The sequence below is a fragment of the Salvia miltiorrhiza genome, chromosome 7 (assembly GCF_028751815.1).
Source record: "Salvia miltiorrhiza cultivar Shanhuang (shh) chromosome 7, IMPLAD_Smil_shh, whole genome shotgun sequence".
NCBI classification, from domain to species: Eukaryota; Viridiplantae; Streptophyta; class Magnoliopsida; order Lamiales; family Lamiaceae; genus Salvia; species Salvia miltiorrhiza.
In genome coordinates, this window is record NC_080393.1 from 58743647 (window position 1) to 58764940 (window position 21294).

The following is a 21294-nucleotide window of genomic DNA, read 5'->3' on the forward strand; positions in this document are numbered from 1 at the left end:
TCTCTTACCATAAAGTAGTAATAAAATAAATTAAATACTCTTTTACTTTAATTTATTTATAAAGATAGTAAACTTAGTAATTAATATAATACCTTTAAATTAGTAATTTAGAATGTAGTAATACAATTAACTAAAGATAATATTAATACATTGTACAATACTCCTTCCATCCTGAAGAAATAATCTTATGAGAGAGCAACACAGGTTTAATTCAGAGTTGAGTAAACTGAAAGGATCTAATATTATTCTGAAATCCAAATAATTAAAAACTTTCAAAGAACTAAAAAATGTATGGGTCGGCCCAGACTGCATTCAGCTTCTCTTGGACTTAAGGCCCACAAAAATAGAACACTTATATTTAACATCAAATTACTAATTAAATAATTATATACTCCCTTCGTCCTTAAAATAACTTCCTCTTTTTTCTTTTTGGGATGTCCCCCAAATAACTTACTCTTTTCTTCTTTTCATTTTTGGACAACTACCCCACCACTAATAATATTTTATTTATTCTTACTTTTCACTACTCTCAATACTAATTATAACACTTTTTCACAACCTCCAATAATAATCATAAAACTTTTTCTCCACTATCAATACACTTTACAACTTTTCCTTAAAACTCGTGCCGTCCCCAAAGAAGAAGCTATTTCAGGGACGGAGGGAGTATATGTATAATCGTCTTTTAATTTTCTGCTTATAGCCAAATGGTGATCTTTATCATCTTCAAGCAACTAAAGTTGGTACTAATTGGTATGCTCCAAGCTTCCAACATATACACATTGGCTTTTTTACCATCAGGGTGCGTTTTCTTTTATTGTAAATTTATAATGTGAAAAAGAGGATAAACAAAATTTTAACATTTAAATCTTTAGTTTCTTTTTCTTTTTTTTTCATTTTCTACAAAATAGAATTTGACACTTACTCATTTATCATTTTCACTATACCTCCATTTTTGGCGTGACCTGGCTCGTCGAAATCTGATCTAAACAATAATGTATATATGCGTGCATATTTCAACAATAGGGTCTCCCCATTCTCATCAACTGCATCCATAAGTGCAATGTCGTAACTCGTAAGCTGGTGTTCGCTATTATTTTCACCACGCCGCAAGTGTACGGTGTAGTTGCAATATAAGGGAAGCAAGGTCGTATTCCACAAGGATTGGTGAATTTAAACTTCTAAATATTATTAATAAGTTGTTTTCAATCTATTTAGACAACCAAAGTTCAAGAGGTATTGATAACTAAAACAAAACTAAATAAAGCAAGAAAAGTAAATAACAATAACATAAACTTAGTGAATAAATTGGGGAATGACTTGAATGAAAGTTATCCTAGGGACTAGATTTCGATAGATCGTAATGAACTTCAATCTAAATCAATTTAAATCTTGATATGGCCTACTTATCTAGGGCGATCTCCCCACTAGTTTTAGCCCCCTCCCGGACGACTAAAACAGTAGATTACGGGTCATAATTGCCGTCCCCGGTCAATTTCTAACCTATAACTCCCAAGAGCACAAAGGATCAACAAGCCCTCACCCAACTCTCAACCTCCCGGTTTATTGAGATGATATGTATCAAACTCCTAATCTATTGTAATTATCCTCTCCCGATTCAAATCACAAATTAGAAATGCACAAAAGGTGGCCAACCAATCATACAAGAGATAAATCTAGGACTTGAAAAGATAACAATAAGCACAATCAAGATATATATTGAACAAAGAAATCAATTCATTACAAATCCATCTAATCTAATCCCTAAGATAAGAGATTTTAGCCAAGCATATTCATAATAAAAGCAAATCTCAAGTCATAAGAAAACATAAATAAAGATATAGAGAGATAGAGATTCATAGACAAATCCTATAATCTTGATCTTCAATCATGTAGTCTTGATGAGCTCCTTTCCAAGTCTTCCCCTTCTTTATTTGATTTTGGTGTTGTTTTTGTGTGTGGAAGAGAGAAAAAATGGTAGAGAATGGAGGCTAGGGTTTGGGATTGGAGAGTTGGGGAAGATGAAGTGGGTGTGTGTGGTGAATGAATGGGGAAAGGAAGAGAAAAATGGAGTTTTGAGGCTAAAATCGCGTTTGGGGTCCATTTGGGGGAGCCCCGCCCTTTTCCCGCGGTCACGGCCCGCGTCCGCGGCCTTCAAACGTGGGGGATGCTCAGGGGACCCGCGGTCCCGCCCCGCGGCCGCGGGTGGTGACCGCGGGTGTCTCCTGAGTCGGGGGCAGCTGACCCGCGGTCCCACCCCGCGGCCGCGGGTGGTGACCGCGGGCTACTGGGCGTTATGCACAGTCCGCTCGTTTTGCTCCGTTCTCCCTCGTCCGGACTCGGATTTGATCGCCGTTTGCGCTCACGGATTCCTCTCGAGACGTACTTCAATATAATATCTTCAAAATCCTCCAATTAATCCTTGATTTTTCCTGAAATTACTCCAAAACTACACAAGACATCAAATCTTCATAAAACTCAACATTATGGTACAAACACGCATTGGCAAGCAAAATATGAAGGGAAATGACAACAAATCATGTGGAATTGAGGTACGAAAACCATGTTTGTCAACCCCCCCCAAACTTAAAGCGTTGTTTGTCCCCAAACAACAAAGAGAAGAGAAATAAAAGATAACAAACATGTGAGAATGAATTGGTGTCATTTCAAGGGCTTCAACAATTTCAAAAATCTTTCAAAAGTGTATCACAAGTAGAAATGCATTCCAAAAAATCACAAGTGATGAAGAGTTCAATATTATGGCCTCCAAGCTTGAATCCTCACAAATGTGGATGTTTCAATGATGCACTCAACTCTCAAGTGTTTAGATTGGACGTGTTTGCACTCAAATTGAAACAATGTATACAATCTACCATAAGCTTGCCATTTATCCTAACTCTCTATACTTCAATGTGTTATAAATAATGATCAACAAGGGCTTTCATTGGGTTGTAATGAGGGCTCTTTGGTGAGGTGAGGTGTTTTTAGGCAAAGTGACTCATCCCACGATCAAATAATCATAATGAACAAATCGACTTTACTATTTCTCTTATCAATCAAAAACCAAAATCCCTACATTTCATCTTTTCATCCTTAGTGATATCTATCATGGCTATGATTCAAAAGGCAAATCACTCCCCTTTATGCTCTTTTATTCACATTCATTTTCATTTCTTTTTCTTTTTGAGCTCATAGGGGATTAGTGATTTTCACACAATCAAAGCTTGATAAGCAATTTCAATCATTTCCCAAACTTTTTTCTTCATCAAAGCAACCACTAACACTCTAAGTTCTACCCCTTTATCATTGGTTCATTCAAAGAAAGGCTACAAGGCACAAAAGGGGTAAACTAGGATCATATGAGAATTTGGCACAATTGGGGTCAAGTGGCTAACAAAGATGGCCTTAAATCACTTCAATATTAACAACACATCTACTTTTATTTTCAAGAGAGGACTCATGGCAAGTTCTAGAGACCAACATACATGCTCAATCGATTTACACTCAAGAACAAAATGAGATTGTGATAATATGACAATCAATGGCTCAAATCTTACAAGCTCATTATCAAGTTCTTGGAGGCAAAACATTTAACTCACTTGTCACAAGTTCAAACTCTTCATGCATAATCCACAAGTGATACACACAATTTCTTTTCAAAAGCAACATTCATATCATAAGCCCAACACACATTTCATCCAACTCATGTTTTTCAACAATCAAGCTCAAAAACAAAAGACAAGGAAAAGCTCAAAAACAGAGACAAAATCTCATTATTCGAAAACTAAACTAACTAAATAAATAAACAACGGATAAACGAGATAAGTAACCCATCTTCACCCTCCCCCCAAACTTATTTCACACAAAGGAGAAATAAGTTTGGATGAAGGAGAAAATGGTTACTTGTCTCGTACTCACAAACGAGGTGGAGGCTTAGGTGGTGGCCATTTCTCATCAAATTTGCATGCTCCATCCACCGCGACCCAAAAATATGGTGGCTTTGCAATTCTTGAGACATCCCGGGCGTCATGGTAATCTCGTTCACCATCTAGAGTACCACCACACTCAAACAATTCCTTATTAGACAAATCAAAGTGAAAATCAAAAGATGAAGATAAATAAAAGTGAAAGAAGCAAGCCTTCATAGAATCGCCTGTGGCGAGGTAAGGATCGACAAAATTTTTGACTTTGCTTTCTTTAAAGCTTGTGAAATCTTCATCTTTTTGAAATTGTAGAGGTTGTGTCGGAAAAGTTGGGCTCTCGACTTCAAGGGGTTTGGAGAATTGATCCTCATCTTCTTCATACTCTTCTTCAACTTCTTGAGGCTCTTCACTTAGCATTGGCATTGGTTCCTCATACAAGGTTCCATTTTGAAGGCTAATGGCCATGCACAAATCATCAATTCGCTTTTGATTTTCCATAGTGGTAGCCAAAGACCTTCTTTGCTCTTCTAGCATAACCTCCGATTTTGCTAGACTTTTTTCTATCCAAGCTTGTGTAGCTATGAAGCATTGAAGGAGATCGTCTTTTGAATTTGATTTCTCCTCTTGATAGTATTGATTTCCCCCTTGGAAGCCTTCTTGAGTGGAATAAGAAATTTCATAATTCCAACTATTGAAATGGTCCTCATACTCCAATGGTGATTGCCACTCCATGGCATTGCACCCCATGTCATAATACCCACCATAAGAAGGTGTTGGTTGGAAGGCTTTTTGGATCAATGGTTGCCTACAATTTCTTTTGGCTTCTAAAACTCGCAACTTAAGTTGCATCAACGCCAATTGTAGTTGGAGTTGCTCAACCAACTCATTCCTTCCATCATCCATTTAATTTCTTTTTGGTGCCACTTCTTCGGTTGTGCGGCAATTTTCTCTAGCAAAAGTAAATAAACATATAAATAAACAAACATAAAAACAATATCTAAATTAGATAAAAACAACTTTTCACAATATCAAAAGTAAAAACTCAACCAATCCCCGGCAACGGCGCCAAAAACTTGTTCGCTATTATTTTCACCACGCCGCAAGTGTACGGTGTAGTTGCAATATAAGGGAAGCAAGGTCGTATTCCACAAGGATTGGTGAATTTAAACTTCTAAATATTATTAATAAGTTGTTTTCAATCTATTTAGACAACCAAAGTTCAAGAGGTATTGATAACTAAAACAAAACTAAATAAAGCAAGAAAAGTAAATAACAATAACATAAACTTAGTGAATAAATTGGGGAATGACTTGAATGAAAGTTATCCTAGGGACTAGATTTCGATAGATCGTAATGAACTTCAATCTAAATCAATTTAAATCTTGATATGGCCTACTTATCTAGGGCGATCTCCCCACTAGTTTTAGCCCCCTCCCGGACGACTAAAACAGTAGATTACGGGTCATAATTGCCGTCCCCGGTCAATTTCTAACCTATAACTCCCAAGAGCACAAAGGATCAACAAGCCCTCACCCAACTCTCAACCTCCCGGTTTATTGAGATGATATGTATCAAACTCCTAATCTATTGTAATTATCCTCTCCCGATTCAAATCACAAATTAGAAATGCACAAAAGGTGGCCAACCAATCATACAAGAGATAAATCTAGGACTTGAAAAGATAACAATAAGCACAATCAAGATATATATTGAACAAAGAAATCAATTCATTACAAATCCATCTAATCTAATCCCTAAGATAAGAGATTTTAGCCAAGCATATTCATAATAAAAGCAAATCTCAAGTCATAAGAAAACATAAATAAAGATATAGAGAGATAGAGATTCATAGACAAATCCTATAATCTTGATCTTCAATCATGTAGTCTTGATGAGCTCCTTTCCAAGTCTTCCCCTTCTTTATTTGATTTTGGTGTTGTTTTTGTGTGTGGAAGAGAGAAAAAATGGTAGAGAATGGAGGCTAGGGTTTGGGATTGGAGAGTTGGGGAAGATGAAGTGGGTGTGTGTGGTGAATGAATGGGGAAAGGAAGAGAAAAATGGAGTTTTGAGGCTAAAATCGCGTTTGGGGTCCATTTGGGGGAGCCCCGCCCTTTTCCCGCGGTCACGGCCCGCGTCCGCGGCCTTCAAACGTGGGGGATGCTCAGGGGACCCGCGGTCCCGCCCCGCGGCCGCGGGTGGTGACCGCGGGTGTCTCCTGAGTCGGGGGCAGCTGACCCGCGGTCCCACCCCGCGGCCGCGGGTGGTGACCGCGGGCTACTGGGCGTTATGCGCAGTCCGCTCGTTTTGCTCCGTTCTCCCTCGTCCGGACTCGGATTTGATCGCCGTTTGCGCTCACGGATTCCTCTCGAGACGTACTTCAATATAATATCTTCAAAATCCTCCAATTAATCTTTGATTTTTCCTGAAATTACTCCAAAACTACACCAAGACATCAAATCTTCATAAAACTCAACATTATGGTACAAACACGCATTGGCAAGCAAAATATGAAGGGAAATGACAACAAATCATGTGGAATTGAGGTACGAAAACCATGTTTGTCAGCTGGCCGTGTTTGACGCACAAGTGCAACACAGTCTGCCGGCGACCCACCCTCTCCATAGCAGGTAAACGACTCTCTTCAAGGAGATGTTCCAACATCTCAACATGCCCCATTATGGCCGTAATATGAACCGGGTTCATATCATGACAGTCTCGCCAGCAGCACGTGCCCTTGCGCTGCTGCTGTAATGTGCAGAGGCGACAGTTGTTGGGAGTCTAAAATCCGAGCAAGCCACGGATTCATCTTCAGCACCTCTTCCACGATGGCTGTCTGTCCCCTCATCGTTGCTATGTGTAGAACAATTTCTTGAACATGAAAATGATACTTCATCAACAAGATATGGATCTTGTTGAACTAGTTCTTGAAATTTTGTTAGAGCATTCGCATTGGTGTTACATGATAGCTTACTTTATGAGGGAGGACCACATGGTGTAAAGAGGCTGCATTGGGGTTACATAATAGCCTACATGAATTTTTTAGTTTTGATTTTTCCATTTTTCATTTAAGTTTAATTTCATAAATTTAAATCACACAATTTACTTCAAATTTAAATTGCATTAATTTTGAAATCCTAAAAATTACATAAAACTTAATAAAATAAAAACAAATCCTACAAATAACTATTCCGGTCCTAGAGGTCCGAAATGTGCCCAAACATGCTCCATCAAAGCTGCCTTCAAATTCAAAAAAATCGAATTTTCTAGATTTTTTTTAATGATTACGCGCCATTCATCAACGGCCAAATGGGCTACACGTTAGAACGTGTAGCCCTCGTATAGGCAAGGCCGGCATCGCCTTACACGATAGCGGCCTTATACGAGTAGGCTGCATCGCTTACGCGGATGCTCTTACATCCCCTTTTGATACAGCATCATAGAGTTTCTTTTCTACTGCTTCTGCAGCCATTCGTTTCTTTATTTCTTTCTCTGCTTTCTCCTTTTTTTATTTTATATTCACAAACGTATCCTACTCTCGCAATATGTATGTCTAAAAAAGGATCTCGCATGACAAGGTTGACCCAAATACATTTCTACCTAATTTCCTCACTGCTTGGTCGCAATTCAGAAAAGGACCCCACATTAAAGTAAGGGTAATTTGAAACAAAATTCTACCTAATTTCGGGTAAAACCGTAAAGCAATGTTTAATCTCTCTTGGCCGCCTAGGGTGTTTACTTTGAGCCATAGAAATTAGGGTTAACTGTAATTTATTATCTGAATTTTAGCTTGTGTTTGATTTATGCCCTCATCAATTTTATTTATATTTAACTAACATTTTCGCTCGTGTTTGATTTCGACTTTAAAAATCTCACTATATTAACCTGTAAAATACTAGGTATTTCGCATTCAAGCTTCATTGTTTCGACGTCTCAACTCAATAAAATCATTTTTATTTTGTTAAATTAACAATTAGGTAAAGAAAAAATGGTCCATTATCGACTCAAATTCAAGACCTTTGGATATTAGAGCTGTCAAATAGGCCGGGTTGGACCAGTTCGGCCCGACCCATCGGGCTTTCAGATTGTACAAGGTCGGGCCGGTTGGCCAAAAATCTAATCGGGCTACAATTTCTCAAGCCTAGCCCAGTGCCATTCGAGCCATTGGACGGTTTGACCAAACTCGTCCTATGATTTTTTTTTCTTAAATTTTATTTTTTATATAAAATGATGAAAAATAAAATAAAATAAAATAAAGTGGAGAAAGAGACTATCAAAATTGATTTATTAATAATTAATAATTGTCAGATGAGTTTTTTTGTAAATATTTTGAGTGAACGGGGATAAAAATATAAAGGTATATGTCCTAAAATAGAAATGCCATACTAATTAATTGTGGACGAACGAAAATGAAAAAAAAAAAAAAAAAAAAAAAAAAAACTACGCTTATCATAGAGCTAAGCACTCTTTTGCTAAAAGGATCCCTTCTCGAAGAGCTAAACACTCTCCCATTTCTGCATCAAGGGATGAACTACAACACCTCACACAACGCTTGATCATCTATGATGTAAACGCCCATCCCCACTCCATCATCATGTCTAGTTACATATTATTATGTCTTTGGTCTTTGAAATCAATTGAAATGGTTTCACACTGCTTTATAATACTAAAATATTGCATAGAATTTCCTGTAACAACCATATATATATATATATATATATATATATATTATTGTTTATATTGCATGATATATTATTATATGCATTATAATACTATTACTCGATCTTGCTGGAATTGCATTAGCATATATAGGTTTTAATTAATGGATTTTGGTTTTGTTAAATCGATTCATATGTTTTATATTGACTTCTATGCACTATCAAACAAAAAAAAAGAAAAACAAAAGGAAAAAGGGCGGAGAGAGAGAGAGGAAATGCTTGGTTCTTGTATCTATCTATACCGCACATTAATCAATTGTTTTGTTAAAGAATGAAGACAGATTTGCATTAATTAGCATATATATAGTTTAATATGAAAGATTAGCTAGTAAAAAACACAAAATCTTGAGTACACCCGGGTATACCGTACAATCGGGTTGACCCGTATCCAAAATAGTATTATTTATATGATTTTGGTCAGGATATGAGTTCAAATAAGGATACATGTCAAAGTTTAAGTGAAGGTGCAACCCAATTATACGGTACACCCGGATGTAAACAAGACCACCTCAGTAAAAAAATATATATATATAGTATAAGCTGATCGAGATCTATTGTTAATGAAAATGAATTTTAATTTTGGAATATCCCTTTATAATATTTTATAATTTAAACTCCATTGTTTGATTCGTACATTTATTGTAGAAATACTGATAATTAAAATGAAAATTTCAATCGTACATTATCAATCGTAAATAGGAAATCTCTTAGTGGCTTTAGTTATGATACATAACTAATCTAAAATGGCTTCACATTCGTACAAAATTAGATAAATGTAACCTGCCAAAATTAGGAAGCTTTACATAATATTTATCTTATATGTAATAGGAAAATGAATTTAATATGTAGTCTATTTACTACATGACATCTAAAATATCATTATTCAATATTTTCTCAAAATATAATTAGGATTAGAAAATATATGAAGGTATCAGTAAGAACCACATCTTTTCATGAGAATTGAGAACCATGCACAACTACATAAAATACATAAATAAAAGATGGTAAAATCGTGAATAATTAAAATACGTAAAATATATAAACAAGAGATTTAGATCATGTGTGTGTGTTATATTTAATTGTTCATGATCTGATCATCTCTTATTCGTATATGTAATTTATTTGTTTGTTCACACTTCTCAAATTTCACGAAAAAAATATGATTTTCACCTTGTCCTTTAATTACCTTGACATTATATGTTGAAGAATGAATAAAATAACATTTCTACAAAGACTAAAGTTTATTACTAGGAAAGTGAGTACGAAACTCACCTCAAGTGTCACTTAAGTAGGAAATTATGCAGAAAATTCTCTTCATGATCACTTTAAAAAATTGTCATTATATAAACATCTCCAGAATTCTTGACTGCCTCAACACCATCAACAACATAATCAAGAAATTAATATTCACAATCAAGCAATGGTTCGAGAAGTAATTAGAAAAAAGCTTTACGATGCAGCAACACTAGGTGATGCAACAAGGTTTCAACAACTACTCCAAGAAGATCCATATCTTCTCGATGTAGTTTCGTTTCCCGATTCGAGAAATCTTCTCCACATAGCAACAAGAAGCGGACAAGCATCCATTGTTGAAGAGATATTAAGGATCAACCAACATCTAGCCTGGAGTTTGGACTCCCAAAAGTCGTCGTCTCTTCACATCGCAGCAGCAAAAGGGACAGTTGAAATCGCCTCAAAATTGCTAGCAATCGCCCCTCAGACGAGCTGGCTGCGCGACTGCCATGGCATGAATCCAGTTCATATTGCGGCCATGAATGGGCATGTTGAGATCTTGGAAGAGTTCATTCGACACGACCGTTTGCCTGCAACGGAGAAGGTGGATCACAGACAGACCGTCTTGCATTTGTGCGTGAAACATGGTCAGCTTAGAGTATTGCAGGTTTTAGTGAACCATTTTCGTGAGCTTGTCCATTTGCAGGATGATTATGGAGAAACAGTATTGCATTTGGCTGTTAGGTACAAACAAGTTGAGGTTAGTAATTAAGTTGTCTATATCGACTTTGTCACTTGATTAATTGACTCAGTTTTGGTTTTAAACATTTTTATAATAATAAAGATTATTTAATCAAATATTGATATAATATTACTCCCTCCATCCCACTCTAACAGCCCTGTTTCTTTTGGGCACGGAGATTAATAAACTTGGTTTTTCTGTATAAAAGTGGTATTTATTTTTACACATTATATGAGCGACAAAAAATTGATAGACGCGTGTATTTATTTTTACACATTATAACTTGATTTAAATTAGACTTCACAGTTAAAAATAGTTTGGGTTGTGAATTCAAGTTTAAAAATTCGAATTCAAAACTAAAAATATAATAAAATAATTTTTAAATTTTTTATGAGAATGGTAAAATAGTAAGTGGATAAATTTAATTTTTTTTAATGCAAAATTTTTATTTTGCAATTTCAATTTGGCCATTTTCGATGTGCACTCTATTTCGTTCAGCCTTATATTTTATTTTTATGAGGTAATGGGTTTAATTAGCCCTTCTTGTATAAGAGAAGGAAAAAATGCCCACCCAAAAAATAATATGAAAAAATTAACCTTTTTTAATGTAAATATACAATTATACCCTTAATGATATTTTTTATAAAATCGTGTAATAATTACGAAAACTATGTAATCGTGTATTTTACACTGTTAAACACAAAGTGTGTAACAACATAAAAGTGTATAATTGCGAGAAAGTGTGTAACAATAAAATACACTATTACACATTTTTTCAAAAATCGTGATAGTCGCAAAAATCATGTAATAGTGTATTTTATGAAAAAGTGTGTGATAACGTAAAAGTTTGTAATTACGAAAAAGTGTGTAAACATGTAAAATAAACTATTACACACTTTTTCGCTTCTAAATAGTGTGTAATAGCTGTTACATACAAAAAGGTATTTTAGTCATATATTTTTATTTGTATGGCTATTATTTCCTATGACCAAATGGTTTTGGCTACATTAGCTAGCAGGGTGTGATTAATTCACCTTTACTTCAACTACTGACGTCTGATCATCTTAGATTGTGCGGTATTTGGTAGAAAACACTGGAGTTGAATATCAATGTTCAAGGAATTCCAATCGAGAAACAGCTTTGGACATCTCCCGCCAGAGCCCCCAAGACACAATTCAATCTGAGATAACAAAAATCCTCGAACAAATAACGACTATAAAATTTTCAAATATCAGTTTGAACAAGGTGTCGATTGAGTTGGTGTTGATGGTTGCGGCCCTGATCATCGGCATGACGTTCCAGGCGTCGATCAACCCTCCCGGAGGCGTGTGGCAGGACGACTCGGCAACACACAAAGCCGGCACACCGATCATGGCATCTACGTATCCCGAAATGTACAATGAATTCGTAGTTGCTAACATGGCTGCTTTTATTTTGTCAGTGCTAACAATCATATGGCTCAGTATCCCGTCGCCGACGCCGGAGCCGAAACAACCTACGTGGATCGTTATCTTTACCGGATATCATTTATTGTTGGCAATTTTCACCTTAAGTTTTATAAATTCCATAAAGTTGCTAAATCCCCCAACAAAAGATCGTTCTCTCATCACAGCAACTCTCACTTTATGCGTCGGTTTTCTTGGACTTATTCCTTACTTCAGATACGGTCCACACATGATGTCCTACTTCTGCAACAATGTTAGAGCTTGGCGTCAGAGCTTTGTAATAACCAGCAATTAATCATATATATAGTTAGTTATCTATATCTATATTAATAAATCTTGGTTGTTAATTCATAATTAGTTAAATTCACAACCTGAATTTAATTCACAGCCAGAAGTTTTTTGTTATGAATTCACAATCAGTCAAATTCACAACCAGAATTTCATTCACAACCAGAATTTTTTTGCTTGTGAATTCACAATCAACCGAATTCACAACCATAATTTATTTTGGTTGTGAATTCAAGTAGTTGTGAACTTGAGTTTTTAAAGTTTGAATTCACAACTAAAACTAGAATTTATTTTGGTTGTGAATTCATATATTTGGTTGTGAATTCAAAAATATTAAATTATGAATTCATAGATGTGATCGTGAATTCAAGAACATTAAGTTGTGAATTCATAGATCTGATTGTAAAAAACAAATTGCCTTGGGGATGGGTGATGTTTGGCGGGGGAGGGATGGGTGTTGGGGGGGTCCCGGGGGTGGGAGCAGGGGGCAGTAAAAAATTTTTGACTTGGGGGTGAGTGGTGGGGTGGGGAGGGGGGGGAGGGAGGGGCAGGAGCGGGAGCAGTAAGAAAAAGATTTTTTTTTTGGATTGGGGGTCGGGGGTGGGGTGGGTGCAGGGACAATATAAAAAAAAAAAATTGGTGGTGGTGGTGGTGGTGGTGGTGGGGGCAAGGGGCAGTAATTTTTTTTTTTTTATAATGAGTGGCTAAATTTATAAATTTTAATATTAAGGGTAATTTTGTACTTTTGCTCAAAATGGTTATTTTTTAATATTTTTATTTCATAGGCTAGATTTTAATTTTACAATATGAAAGTGGACAATTCTATATATTTACTCTTATTTAATTACTTATTTCTTCTACTCATTTTTTAGGAAACTTGATTTATCATGTAAAAATCAATTTTGAAGTTAGGTTTTATATATACTCGTATTTGCATCTCGTGCAATGCACCGGAAAATATTTTTATATTTTATATTTATATAAAATTGATACTAATTCAATTATGAGAAAAAATAATAAAAAATATGTTTATATAAATAAATAATTTATAGATAAACATAACTACAAAAAGTATATTTAAATCAAATAATAAATTCTATTACTTAGATTATAACTAATTATTCTTCTATAAATTTATATTAAAATAATATATATTTTACTTTTATTTTTAAAATTTAAAAGTACTAAAAATGAATGAATATCACTCTTCTTAGTTGCATTAAATTAATATTATTATAAGTATAATATATTTTAATACAAGATACAAAAATTGATATCTAAAAAAATATAGGAAGTGAACTAAAATTAATATAAAAAAAAAGAAACAAAGAGAAAAAAGTTTAAAATTTTTAATGGAGATAAAATATAGTAATACTTTAATTTTTAATTTTTTTCATAATTTATTCGTTTTGAATTTATTTTTGATAATTTTTATACCATTTTAAAGATCATGTCACGAGCTTAAATTTATTTTTGATAATTTTTTCATAACTTTTTTTAAAGATGCATATTAAAAAAAATTGATGAATCGAAATCTAATGATGTTTAGAAAAGAATAATGTTCGCTATTTTATTAACACGCCGCAAGTGTACGGGTGCAATTGTGTACAGTAGCAAGCAAGGTCGTATTCCACAGAGACTAATTATTATCAATGCCTATCCTAAATTATTCTACTCTATCTGGACAAATGAAAATGAGAGTTTTTGTAGTAAAGAACAAAATAAATAAATAGCAGGAAAGAAAATAAAGCAAGCTGTGAAACAAAGAAACAGATAAGAGAAGATTTCCCAAGGAAAAGGTTTCAACAGATTCTCCTAACTAACATGTTCAATTCAATTAATAAGATGATTCCTAAGGCAATCTCAAAACTAGTCTATACCCACTCCCGTGGCATACAAACCGTTGATTACATGCAAGGCTACCGTCCCCGGATCGCACTTCTAACATGCAACTCCTAAAAGCTCATAGGATTAACGCCCTCACAAATATCAATTCCCTTTAGAATTAAATATATGTGTTCTATGTTCTTAGTTCAGGTAATAATTATCATCTCCCGATCTCAAATTAAAACCTATGATTATGCTAAATTGGTGGCCAATCAATAAAGCAAACAATTGTAACAAGAACATAAAAAGGAAAAACAATCTCAATTAATTGAACCAAACAGTCAGAAATTCAAATCATGTTTACTCCCTAAACCCTGGGAAAAAGGATTCTAGCCACACATAGACATATGACTAGAAATCAAAATCTCAAAAATACAAATAAACATCCAACAAGAAAAACCGTAGTAAAATCGAGAATCTTCAGTCTTGCTCTTGCTCTGTTCTCCGTCTCTCTCAGCTCTCAGGAAAAGTAAAATATGATATAAGCTGATAAAAGGTTATAGAGAATACGTTCTTGGAGAGTATTTATATGCCCTAGGTCTTGTAGCTCTCAAAAATACCCAAAATCACTAAAAAAAATGAATTTTGGGCGGAAAAACGGCGACTCGCGCGGCCACGTCGCGCGGCCGCGCCTCCAGCCCGCGCGAGGAAACAGAACTTCTGACAGCTTTGCGCAGCGATTTTGTTTTGGCTCGTTCTCCCTCGTCCGAACTCTGATTTATGATCCGTTTGCGCTCACGAACTCCTATCGAGACGAACTACAACTTGTATTTCAGCTAATTCTTCAAAATTCGGCTTCATTATTTCTGAAAATTCGTTCAAACACAAGCAAGTAACAAGTTCTTGACCATAAACGAATATAAGCTCAAATAGACCATCAAACACACAAAATCCTCACAACTAAGCATTAAAAATGACACACCAAGAGGTAAAAATGCATGTTTATCAAATAAGAGAAAGAAAACTAGTGGCAAAAGTGAGAAAAAAATTGAGGAAAAAATGCTGGATAGTGATTATATGAATTAACCACTTTTATATAGTAAATTTAAAAATTAGCTTATCATATAAAAACTTAAAAATTGGCCATCTTTTTGTGTAAAAATATAAAATTACTCTTAAAATTAAAATTTAAAAATTATCCACAAATTCATCCTCCCAAACACACTACACATTTTCAAAAAAAGTCATCACACCAAAGTAAATAGTTAGGGAACTATAGTTATAGGGGACCAGTTTGATTTCCTTGTAATGGGTGTATTAGCTCCTTTAATGGGCTAACTTTTGTGTCTGAAATCCAAGTAAAATAAAGCTAAAAGTCCTTCAAAAACACTTGGCCCGGCCTAAAATGATGGATTTCTTGAGGAAAGCTAACCGATGCTCCCTTGGTTAGCTAATCTAGGTTATTAAACAAACAAAGGTTATTCCTACAAAAACAAAACTAAATAAAGGGATCCCTCCGTCCTCTTAATAATGGCTCTATTTTCTTTTTTGTTTGTCCCATTAATAATGACACATTCCAAAAATGAAAATCACTCTTTTTTACAAAAAGTTGTAGGCTCTATTATTATCCATGGCTTTTATACTTTAATCACTCGTTTTTTTTTTAGTAATTGTGCCTAAAAATAGGAAGTCATACTTAGTGGGACAAAAGGAGTATATTATACTCACAATACCCATTCCAGTTTAATATCATAAGCCCGAGATCTCCAATAATATCAGCTACAATGAATTGATAGATACATACTTTATTTGTTTTAAATATTATCGCTGGTTTATTTTACAAGTTATTACTTTATTTAAAATTATAATTTATGGAATTAAGAAAATGCTCTATAAATTACAAACTTATTATTTTATCGATACATTAGTAAATTACTAACAATAAAATCTTAGGTTCCACAGTTATTAATTTATAATGATTTTATTGTATTTTTTTTAAGAAATCTAGTAGTCATATTGAATTTTCAAACATGTACATCTCACTGGATCCCCTTGGGATTTTTCAAAAATTATAGGGGTATTTTTGTCATTTCAAATATATTAATTAAAAAATAGAACAATATAGTTTTTATTGTGATTTTTAACACTTAATCTCTAGCCTCTGAAAATTTTCTCATTCTAGTTTCTTTTATTTGCAATTTATTCTATTTAATTCTACGACCTCTTTAAAATAATACTCAATAAATTAATAAAATTTATAAACTAATAAATTTCTTATGTTCCAACTTGGCCCAATGCAAAAAATCATCAATCTTAATAAAATAATAATATAATAAAGTAATAATTTGTAGAGAACCGTGATCATATATATTAATATTATAAATTAATAATTATTAAAATATTATAATTATGAATACTATAGTAACGTGTATTTGGAGGAAGGTATTACCAGTAATCAAACATTGGGACATTGTATTTGGAGGCCCTTTGCCAAGACAACATTTCATAGAGAGCAGCTCCTTCAACACCTCTTCATGTCCATTCATGGGGTTCATATCATGACAGTCTCGCCACCAGCACGCCTCTGGGGTTACTGACAACAACTTTTTCACTATCTCAAGGCTCCCTTCCGCAGCTGCGATGTGAAGAGGTGATGATTGTTGGGAGTCCAAATCTCGAGCTAGCTGCGGGTTGATGTTCAACACCTCTTCAACCATGGCTACTTGCCCCCGCAGCGTTGCTACGTGTAGAACATTTCTTGAACATGCAAATGAAAACACTTTCAACAAGATATGGATCTTGTTCAACTAGTTCTTGAAATTTTGTTACATCCCCTGTATGATACAGCATCGTAGAGTATCCTTTCTACTGCTTCTGCAGCCATTCTTTTAAGCACATAAATTTCCCAAAAGGAATAGAAACTAAATGAGCTATTCAAATAGAATGACTTGGAGCTTAAAGTAATGAAGCAACAAAAGCTCAAAGTTACAAAAAAAAAGATCTCACTGTAACTTCAAAGTTGGGACTTGCCAAGCTCAGCAGAGTTTCGTCCCTGTCCCAAAGTAGAACTCGAACATGAAGGTCTAGTTCGTCTCCATATAAATCCTCTTGTTCCTCTGTTATTATTTTAGCTGACACTACCGCTGATTCACTGCAATATTCCAAATAAATTGATCTCAGCGTTGGTATCTCTCCAACTTCGGAAGAGATCTCCTCCAATTTATCCAAACTTCGAAGACGAAGCTCCTGCAGAACTGGAAAGTGGGAGCTCTCTGCCATCGTCCAATTTTGTAGACCCTTACACCTACATAACTCTAGTAGCTTGAGGCTCCGGAATTGGCCCTCGATAGTGTCCCACTTGCCTGTTTTGAAGACACCATATTGTAATACTAACTTGTGAAGAAGGGGCAACCACCCTATCTTTTCCAATATCTCTACCAAATCCAGATCATCATCAAGGTAACAGAGAGATAAGTTCAACTTCTTGAGGGAGTGTGGGAAACTAATCCTCTGCAAATACTCATCATATCCATGATAGATGCGGCACTGCAAGTTTTCCAATTTACTCAGACACTCAAGATAGCTTAAACAGATTGCTCTCTCCATATCTTCGAAATTGTAAATTAGATGCAATTTCTTGACATTGGGAATTCTTTTAACCACCTCCTCATTCAAGTACAAATTCTTTGCTCCCTTGAGCGTTTGTAGATTCTCCATGATAACCATCTCACTCGGAGGATCTGGTAGAATCAATCCTTCTTTCACAAACTCGAGATGCCTAAGTTGATGCAATTTCCAAATCTCAATCGGTGCAATAAGATCATGCCAACCACGATCAATATTACTACATCCATTCATATCCCAAAACTTATCGAGTGAAGACTGAGAATGAACTATCAACGTATATAGATTCCAAAGCAAATTGATCGAAGAGGGGAATTTGGACTTCCAATGAAGTGTAACAGCAAGGTGCCGTGAGTTCACCAATTGAAAAACATCGCCTAGGAAATGAACACCACGTCCCATAGTATGAGTTGGTGCATCTCTATCATATGCTTTGAATGTTCTCAACAATCTAAGATTGTGAGGCCTTTCAAAGATTTTCCCCTCATCATAACATATTATAGAACGAGCATGTGACAAAGATCCCGAGACTTCACTTACTATAGAACGAGGATGTGACAAAGATCCCGAGACTTCACTTATTACCCTACTTCCAGCATTTTTAAAAACAATCCGACGTTCGTTATCTATGACTGAAGGAGAGTTTTCTATGATATGATAAAACCTCTCCTTTTCAACTTCTTTCAAGCATAAGTCCCTCAACAAATCATGAATCTTACAAAACTTTACATTTCCACTAAACCCCAACTCGTCAAGTAAAATCAGATTTCTATCTACCAACTCCTTCAAGTACTCTTCTGCTATTGTTTCCAAACATTTTCCACTCACAGGTTTTAAAAATCCTTCAGAAACCCATAGCTTCTTCAGCATTGAGACACGAATTCTACGATCTTCCTCAAAAACACCCATATACAAAAAGCATGGCTTCAAATAGTTGGGCAGATAGGTATAGCTCATTCGCAATATTTTCAAGCAAAATTCATCATTATTCGTAATCACAATTGAATTTAAATTTTGCTCTATACGCAGCCAATATTCTCTAGTGCACTCAGATTTTGCCAAAAGACCTCCTATTGTAGCAATTGATAAAGGAAGCCCTTTACAATTTGCTACAATATTCTTTCCAATATCCACCAACTCAAGAGGAAATCTTTCACCCCCAAACACAGTGTTGATGAACAAATCCCAACTACTAGCCTCATCTAGAAATTTCATATCAACGCCATATGACTCACCCAACTGTGAAGTGAAGTTTGAGAGCCTAGTTGTTACAATTATTCGACTCCCATCGTTGTAATCAGGAAAGAAAGACCTGATCTTGTCCCACACCTCTATACTCCACATATCATCCATAATTATGAGATACCTTCTACCCCATAAATACTGGTATAGTTTTAATCCCAATTCGTCCTCACTCAGATCACTACCTGAATTTCCAGTTGCTTGGAAAAGAACTTCTCTAAGTGTCTCTCTAACATTATATGTTTGAGAAATTGTAGTCCAAGCACAAATATCAAAACGCTGTTTAACAAGCGCATGCTCAAATATATGTCGGGCAAGAGTGGTCTTACCAATGCCGCCCATCCCCATAATTGGGATGATTTGGCGACTCAGCTGGCCTCCGGTGAGCTTATCCAGCACTTCAAGTAACACCTCCTCGAAGCCCACCATTATGCTTTCCTTCACAGTGGAAGAAGAGCCACCATGAGTTGAGGAGACCTTTGTCTGCAGTTGTGCTGCTGCTGCAAACTCCAAGGCTTCCTTCTTGATCAAATTCATTTCTTCTATTACTTGTTGTAGATCGTGATAGAAGTCCTCCTCAATAGTTGCGCATTTACACAGAGCTCGAAACAAGTTGATAAAATTGATCATCTTCCAACGAGTTGTGGATCGGTTATGAATTTGAAGCACAATTTGGGATTCGATGACATCCTCAGCTGCATAAACTGCATCAGCAATGCGACGCTCCAATGGATCCGCTTCATGGTCATCCACAACTGGGGAAATATAAGCATCAAGAAAATCCTGCAAGAAGGTAACAATTTCAGTGAGAGATTCAAGTTGCTGTTTGTGGATAGAAATTGGAGGGGAAGGATGTTTTTCAAGGCGATCTATGATATGCATAAGAGAAAACAGAGCTCCATAAGCCGCCATGATTAACTCTTTGGATGCAGACACAGAATGTATATATTTATGGGAAGTGTGAATGAAGATATATATGAGATATATTTGACATAGTGAGCATATAGTGACCACTCAACTTCTTTTCTTGACCAATTTTTTTTTTCCTGTCGAGCTATTTTTCATTTTGCATAAAACCGTACACAAATTCAAGAGTCCAATGACGTGTTGTTACATTTAATTTTCCATTTTAGAATCTAGCAATTGACGGTGCTGACCAAGACCAAAAGTCTTTGTAAAACAATGGTCTATTATTTATATTATGATTAGATGCATGTAATATCACGAATTTTGCCCTAATTTTTTTTTTCACAATCTTTAAAAAAATCATTATTTATCATAAACTTTGACAATATTTGTTTAATTTTTCCACAATTTTTATTTCCGAATACCGTAAAATTGGGATGACAATGACGTGGATTTAACTTTACACATAAACACTTACACAAAATATATATGAATTTAAAATTACACATAATATTAAATACTAAAAAAAATCGAATTTGTTGGAATTGCTTCGTGTTTTAGAAAAAAATTGCACATCTTATTCATATCTTCTTCCTTCACGTTTGAAAAGAAATTCACCTTCTTCCTTCCGGCTCGTCGTGAATTAATAAATCTCCTTCCCGAATTCCTCTTCTCTCTCACGAATCTCTCGACGGTGGGGGTTGTTATAATTGAATTGGTATCAACTTTATATATATATAATAAAATACAAAAATATTACTCGTGCAACGCACGAGTGCTAATGTTAGTTTTAATTTGTAACAGTCCGAAACAAATTTATTTATTTGAAATTATTTATCTTTAAATTTATTTGAAGTTTTAATTATTGTTAGTCATTGAAATTTTTTATTATATGCTCAGTTTATGAATCGTCTAGTCGCGCCCTTAGTTAGATGTATTAATTTTAAATTATAGATTATACCTAGAGAATTATAATTTTCCATTTACTTTTAATTTTAAATTGGGCCTAAATGAAATTGATTTGCAGCTTATTTATGTTGGACCTTATATTTTCTTTTGTTAATGGATTAAGATTTTTATTATATAATTTAGAAGCCCATTTATTTTCACTCATCAAAAGCCCAATTATCATTTAACAAATTACAGTTGACTTTATTTTTTTAAGAGAGATTTTACGTGCCGGTCGAGAGTGAGAGGAGTGATGAGGCGGCGGTTGGGCGGCGCTGCTGGCGACGCGGGGGCGGCCGCTGCCGCCGACTAGAAGTGTCACGACCGCACTTGCTAAGGATAGCAAATTCGGGAAAACCGCGACTAAGGGAGGGAATTTAGGAGCGGGATTTAGAAAGGGG

General features: G+C 35.1%; 2 protein-coding genes across 3 annotated transcripts; one reads left to right on the top strand and one right to left on the bottom strand.

Moving 5' to 3' along the window:
- Positions 1 to 9928: 9928 nt before the first annotated feature.
- Positions 9929 to 12445, top strand: LOC130995178 (ankyrin repeat-containing protein At5g02620-like). Of its 2 annotated transcripts, none has more exons than XM_057920332.1 (2): positions 9929 to 10631; positions 11701 to 12445. In XM_057920332.1, exons 1-2 carry the CDS (start codon positions 10059 to 10061, stop codon positions 11800 to 11802), a joined length of 675 nt encoding a protein of 224 aa, XP_057776315.1. In that variant the 5' UTR covers positions 9929 to 10058; the 3' UTR covers positions 11803 to 12445. The 2 variants fall into 2 exon arrangements, with proteins under 2 accessions (XP_057776315.1, XP_057776314.1); XM_057920331.1 differs by having other exon boundaries at positions 9936 to 10631; positions 11682 to 12376.
- A 4713-nt stretch (positions 12446 to 17158) lies between these two features.
- On the bottom strand, positions 17159 to 19951 carry LOC130994522 (putative late blight resistance protein homolog R1C-3). Its single transcript, XM_057919565.1, has one exon. The coding sequence runs from the start codon at positions 19949 to 19951 to the stop codon at positions 17159 to 17161; it is 2793 nt and encodes a 930-aa protein (XP_057775548.1).
- Positions 19952 to 21294: the final 1343 nt, after the last annotated feature.

Excerpts from the sequence above, each read along its gene's own strand:
- LOC130995178 (XM_057920331.1), top strand. The coding sequence starts at position 10,059 with ATGGTTCGAGAAGTAATTAGAAAAAAGCTTTACGATGCAGCAACACTA. Across the intron at positions 10,632-11,681 it reads TTAGGTACAAACAAGTTGAG|ATTGTGCGGTATTTGGTAGA; the intron begins GTTAGTAATTAA and ends TGATCATCTTAG.
- LOC130994522 (XM_057919565.1), bottom strand. The coding sequence starts at position 19,951 with ATGGCGGCTTATGGAGCTCTGTTTTCTCTTATGCATATCATAGATCGC.